A 6757-nucleotide genomic window follows, 5' to 3' on the forward strand; every position below is an offset into this window, starting at 1 on the left:
AGTGCTTAGTGTAAGTGCTAAAGAAAAAAGATGACTTCTCCCCCTTCCCTGGAGGTTGTCTTCTACCAAACACATCTCCATCACGTCTTTCATCTCTAGGTTCTGTTTACCTGTCTGTTGTTAACTCCTGAGTTGTTACTCTATACTTAAAAAGTTTTATTGGCCTCATTTGATTAATGTACTCCAATAACTTACTTCTTTCCACCTGCCCCTCAATTTCTTCTATGTGTTCTATATATTCATTTTCTTCTCCTCCCTTCCCACCCCCCAAATATTCACTTTCTTATCTGGTTACTACAAGCACTTTTCCTCTTTCTTCCACTCAGCACATCTTACCCTAAAGACCATTCTTGATCCAAGGGGGGCCTTTCCCAGCATTATCCTTCCTTTTAAAAAATATACATTCAGACAACCATATATTTAAGGGGTAGAAGTTTTTCCACAAAATGTCAGGGATAGATCAAGGGGACCAGTTTAACAAAGATAAATGTGAAGTTCTCTAAGTTTTAAAAACCAATTACCTAGGAATAAAATGGGAAGATACAACTAAAGAACACATGAGAGAAAGACTTGATGGAGGACGAGTGAACGTCCCACAGTGTGATGACTGCCGACATAAACCAACTTAAGACATAGTGTCTAGAATGAGAGAGAATGCGAGTCCCATTGTATTGTGAATTAATTATACTCTATCTAGATTATTACATTTAATTCTCAGGATCACATTTTAGAAGAAACATTGATAAGACGGAACATATCTAGGTGAAAAGGTAACCAGGATGATGAAAAGACTGAAAACATATCTTATGAAGAAAAGAACAACGTTAAAAACATCTGGGGATGTTTCACCTGGAAAGGTCCAGACTTCAGAAGTGAGGAAAAGGCAGGAAAAAAAAAACCAAACTGCAAATATATGTAAGGCTAACAAGTAAAAGGATTTAGATTTACTCTACATAGAGAGAACTATAACTACAAGTTTTAGGGATCCTGTCCTCACCTCAGAATAAGATTTAACAATAAGAGCTATTTTAAAAAACACAATAGGCTGCTTTATGAGTAGTAAGCTTTCCATCTCTAGCTAGCTGACTATCTCTCAGGAATTTTATAAAGGAGGTTCCTGCACCTTTCCAACTGAAATACGACTCTAGATTTTCTGCATTAATGGCTTCGTATATCAACAATGACAGTTTAAATACTTACCAGATTCTTTTCAATATCTTGATCTGTGTTTACCTCTGAATCAGCTGTCTTAAAGTCAGTCTACAAAGAAAGAAACAATTATATTCAGAACTGTTCAGTGACATTTTAAAAGGGAGAATTATTCTCATACTTTCACCTAGAAATCTGCCACCAATAACTAAGAAGCTAAATTATTAGCTTCATAGCAAGAGAAGTGCAATAGTTCTAGCAAAAGGACACTGACATCCATACTCGGTGAGCATTTATCCCACCTGAATAACCTGAACAAGACCCAAGAACTGATGGAGAGACAGCCTCAAGTCTGAGATAAGACTTTGCCCCTACAACTTATGGTGCCCATCCTTCCTCCTACAACAAAGCACACCAGTCACTAGAAAGCAGGATACACTGTACTTCTTAAGATGTATGTCTGAGAATTAAGAAGGATTCCTCCTGCAAGGACAAAGACGGGAAATATGAACGCTAATGACCTACACTCATCAATTACTCAGTGAGAGATTATATGTAGATCATAAAGTTCCTAGTCGCCACAATCAGACAATGGCTCCTGTCTTTATTATGTATCGAACACCGTAATGAAGTCATGGCATTGCACTATAGGGAAATAGTATGACAACTGCCAGTATGAAAACGAGACAGAGTAGTTCTCCACCAACCAGGAATAAATGTCTCCTACCCTCAACAAAAAAAAAAAGAAAGAAAGAAAGAAAAAAAAAAACAGAAAAAGCCCCAATTCCATGTTAATAGTAGAAACTTGATACTTGACCTGTACAGCAATGTTCTGAGAAAGCTTCAGGGAAGAGCTATCCTGATCATCATCCTGATCCACTCTGACTCCTTCAACCCCATTTGCTGGAGGTACTACAGGTCGGAAATCCAAGCCTGTGTCCCTGCTACCTTCCTTTAGGACGGAGGCTTGTGGGGATTTCTCTTCAGAACAATTCCCGGAGACAAGCTGCTTTGTATGGCACCCTGCCTTAAGAGACCGAGTGACAGGATGGAGGCTCTCCCGAAGGCATGTGTCCCCCTCCTCTCCTGCTGTGTTGGCCACGTCCTTCAAATCAGACTGAGACCCACTGCCAGAAAGACAAAGGGCTGTGGCTATCAAGTTTTCTCCTAAGACCGCCCGGTGCGCTGCTGAAGTGTCACCTGCTGATGAACCAGGAGTCTGCTCTGGCTGTTCCAAATGGACATTTCTGTTATTCTCCTTGGTTATCGTTTGGCTACTTACACTCGACAGAGGTGAGTTCTTGTGCTTCTGTGCAGGGTCTTTGGAGCTATCAAAACATAAGATAAAAAGTTTCTGTCTTCACCCAATCTTAAAGAGAATTAGACATATAATACTTTTAATGTAACCACTAAAAGAACAAAACTAGACTACATAAACCCCCCAAATTATCGGAATGAAAAGGAACTTAGTGTCTATCCAGTGATATTTATGCCACATGCAGGGAATATAGCTTAGTAATTAAGAACCTGGGTTCTGGAGATAGTCTATAATAAATGACCACACATAAGTAACTCTGAAGATCTAAAAAATGTTTAAGGCCAATCTGAATAACTTTAGGGATGCAGAGGAAATAGCCTAATGGAAGAATATTTCACTTGTCACATGTATTAATTTAATTACACATAATATTTTAATAAGATATTAATGTAGAAATATTTTATTCCACTCTCGTGTTTCACAAAAATAATTCTCACATAAACTCATGATACAGATCTTTAACCAGAACCACTTTTTAGGTTCAACAGTTTCCCAGAGCATAGCACCTTCACTTCAAGTTTTCTGAAGTACAATTTTGAATCCAAAATTGAAGCTGTCAGCAGAAATTTTATCCCAGACAAGGACACTTATGTACAACACTAGAATAGTTGTTTTATTGTTTATCACAGAGACTCAACATATTGGTTTCTAAAGAGATCTTTAAAACTTATCTACAATGACATCCAACATTCACAACTGTATAAGTATCTCACCCAGGAATAACGACTAAATCTGTGTTAAATTTCTTTATTTTTTTTAACTGATGTTGTCAACGGATTAAGCACCCCAAACTAGCACTGACTGAGGTTTCAACAGTACTTGCTATTCAAAATGTAACAACTAAGAGAGCATCTGATGACATGAAAATCTTTACGCTAAGATGATTCCTTATTGGGAGTCAATTGAGGGGTGGGGGCACACTTAATTACAAATTTGGGCATATATAGTACCTAGATATGAATCCTGACTCTGCTACTTACTAGTTGTTTCACTCTGGGCAAGTTACCTAATTTCATTTACAAAACAGAAATAAAACTACCTACCTAATAGGATTATTGTGAGGATTATATGAGATAATGCAGATGAAGTATTTAGTACAGTGCCTGGCACATAGTAAGCATTCAGTACATCTTAGCTGGTATTATTATTATTATTACCAGTAGTGTGTGGCTGATTTTATTAATATTTGTAAAATGAAGATCCAAGTTTATGGTTAGGCTTACTTAACACTTTCCCCATTAACCATTCATTAACAAATTTCTTCATTTAAACAAATATTTACTAAGTACTCTGGAGTCAGACAAGTCTGGGTTCAAACCCTGACTCCAACATAGCTTGATATCCTTGGGCAAGTTACTAACCTCTTTGTCTCAGTTTCCTCACCTGTAAATGGGAATAATATCAGCACCAACTTCCTGGGATTGTTGTGAGGATTATATGTGTTAATACATATAAAACTGTTAGTATAGTATTACCTATTGTATTAAGTGTGAGGTAGAATATATAATCAATTTAGTACAACATTGTACATAATGTGTCAAGCGCTATAAAATGCAAGATTGGGTAATCGTAATTCTTGCCCTCAAGAGTTTAAATGGAAGGCAAAATATATACATAAAGCAGTAAGCCATATTAACAAAGTTATCTACTTATCTATAGATAGATACAGATAAAGAAATATGAACACACATGTGTATCTGTGTGCATATGTACCTATGTGTAGATATATGTAACGTGATTCATATGTATATAGACACATATATAAAATATATAAACATGTAATTAAATGAACATATAATCCATGTAGAATAGAGTGGGAAAACATTTGCATTTTTGGATGAGTTTGACGCCCTGTATTCTAATCTACTTATTCAACAAATATTTAGCATGTCTGCTGAGTGTCAGATGCTATGTTAGGTGCCGTAAATACAAATATAGATCAGACAGTCCCTACCCTTAAAAAGTTTCATCTAGTGTACTGCCACTAGAGCCAAAGAAGCCCAGCTCCAAAGCCCTTTACCCAAACAAAATCTCCCCAGCCAAGAAGCCACACGTTACCTTAGACCATCTAGGACAACTTCGTCTGATTTGGAAGCACATAAACTAGAAGAGGACTCCGGAGGATTGGGGGCATTGGTCACCACACCAGCTACCTCAGACGCCGCCATCATGCTCTGTATATTCACAAACAAATTACAGGCTACAAGTTTCAAATTTTTAAATACAATGTATCTTTCCCCCTCAGAATGTCCACATAACAGGGTTGTTCCAGGAAAGAAATACAAAGTTGAGCTCCAGGAACAAACATTTAAGAGTATTTTATATAGTAGGGTATTAAGAGAGCCATTGCACGCACTAGGTCCCTGTGGGCATCAATCCTCAGGAATCACTACATTTATACATTTATTTATATTTACATAAGTACCTAGGAGTCTATGCAAAGCTTTCTCACTTTTGGCAAAAAATGTATCCATTTAAAATAGTAGCTATAGTCTGGGAACCTTCCAAATGGTCTACATACCTACCGTGCCTAATATCACTGATAAAAAATGCATCTTTTGGCCTAATATCAACAATAGCTTATGTTTTCAAATCATTTTATGGATGTTACATTAAAAGCATTCTCCACTAATTTAAGAGAAGTTTTGGGGAGGTGTCTGTGTGTGACAGAAAAAGCAGTATTATATCGGACAATCCAAGTATCTTTTACTACATCAATGTGTTCCCACTGATGGGAAAAGTTTGAAAACTTGATAACCACTAAGTACAGACTCCTCACAATTACTACAGGGGTGCAAGAGTATGAGAATCTTGGTTATGCCAGCATGAAAATGAGCTGAAAAACAGGGTTATCGAAGTAAGGGAATCAGGACAGATGACTTTCTTAGATCAAAAGGTGATCTTTTATGTTGCACGACAAACTCATGACTTTCTATGGTGAAGAGAAAGGGGGGGGGACATATATATAATATATGGGGGAGTGGGTGTAACACAGGGTTAATTTAAATTCTTGTTTTGAGTTTAACAGTATCACAGGTAAACTCCTGAACCTTCAAGAGCACAGAGGGCAAGTATGGAGACTGGGCTGTGTCAACACTTCAGTCACAGGCCAGAGACCCCCTGGACCTTAGTTTTCCCCATTATACAAAGCTTCTAGGAGAAAATGGGCCCCAAATCGCTATTACTGCTCCCTCAAGAGCAAACATCCTTCCCTAGCAGAGCCCACGGGTCAGGGGTCCTTGGTGCCCAGTAACTGAAACGACAGGGCAAGGGTCATACATTCTACTCTGCGCTGGAGCCCAAGGAATGAGCGGCATGTACGCCGGGCTGCGGAGCGAGGTGGGAAGTCGAACGTGCAAGGGAATCTCCACACCGCAATCCGGTCGCGACCTCCAGCGAGGTGGCGACGGCCGGAGGGATGGGTCCTCGGGGGAGAACGGGGGGCGGACGCGAAGGGGACAATGGGGGAAAGCAGCGCCGGGTGGACACGGCCGCCCTCCACCAGGGGACTAGCTAGGCTGGCCGCTCGCTCCGGCCAGAGCCTCTACGTACCTTCCCCTCGACCACCCCACCCCCGTGGCCAGCCCCGTCGTACTTCTAGGCCAGGACCCCCGCCCGCATCCTCACAACACCCTCCACACCCGCCCCCACCTCAACCTCCGCCCCCCCCCATCGCAGCGCCCAGCCCGCGCGCCCACCCCGCACACCCCTCCCGCGCCGCGCCCCCGGGAGGGAAGAGGGGGAGGGACGGGACGCACCTGAGCGGGCGGAGCGGGGGGAGGGGGCGGCCGGGCCTCGGGGGAGGGGTCGAGCGCCGGCCCGCGCGCGACACCTCCCACTTCCGGCGGCACGAGCGGAGGGGGCGAGCCTCGGCCGGGATAGGAGAGGCCGCGGTAGCACCGGCCGCCCCCGACGTCGCCCTCTGGCGGCCAGAGCTGGAACAGTCTAGGGGACGCGGACGGGCGGAAGCCCACTAAGATACAAGTGGACTCTCCCCCGACGCAGGGAGGAAGGGACATGCGATCGCGAGAAGGGAAGAGGCCGGGTGGAAGGAGGAGCCCCTCTCGAAAGATTACAGGGAGAGTCGGGGCCAGTGGCGGTCAGAGGGAGAAGAGGAACGAGGTGTTATTAAAGATCGCAACCGAGATGCCCTTCCCAGAGGACGCCATGCAGAAGACGGTCGTTCTGTGGAAGGCCCCTCTTAAAGATGCCCGAGAACTCGGGATGGTGGGACCCCGCGAGGAAAGCCCACCACCCCCGCACGCTCCTCTTCCGGCGGAGGATGCTCTA

The 6757-nt window shown here is 42.5% G+C and overlaps 1 protein-coding gene across 6 annotated transcripts in view; it reads right to left on the reverse strand.

The window, feature by feature from the left end:
- The window catches only part of RNF214 (ring finger protein 214), a 44700-nt gene extending 38214 nt beyond the window's left edge, over window positions 1-6486 (reverse strand). For 3 of the 6 annotated variants that reach the window (XM_074335433.2, XM_074335434.2, XM_074335431.2), the window contains exons 1-4: window positions 6226-6486; window positions 4526-4641; window positions 1967-2477; window positions 1201-1260 (exon numbers count right to left, since the gene is read on the reverse strand). In XM_074335433.2, coding sequence (XP_074191534.2) covers window positions 1201-1260; window positions 1967-2477; window positions 4526-4641; window positions 6226-6486 — 948 coding nt within the window. Of the gene's footprint in view, window positions 1-1200; window positions 1261-1966; window positions 2478-4525; window positions 4642-5746; window positions 6043-6225 lie in introns of those variants that run through there. The other 3 variants (XM_074335436.2, XM_074335435.2, XM_019713617.3) reach the window with 2 other exon arrangements.
- Window positions 6487-6757: the final 271 nt, after the last annotated feature.

Source organism: Rhinolophus sinicus, chromosome 14 (assembly GCF_057876585.1).
Source record: "Rhinolophus sinicus isolate RSI-liver-muscle chromosome 14, RSI-T2T, whole genome shotgun sequence".
Classification (NCBI taxonomy): domain Eukaryota; kingdom Metazoa; phylum Chordata; class Mammalia; order Chiroptera; family Rhinolophidae; genus Rhinolophus; species Rhinolophus sinicus.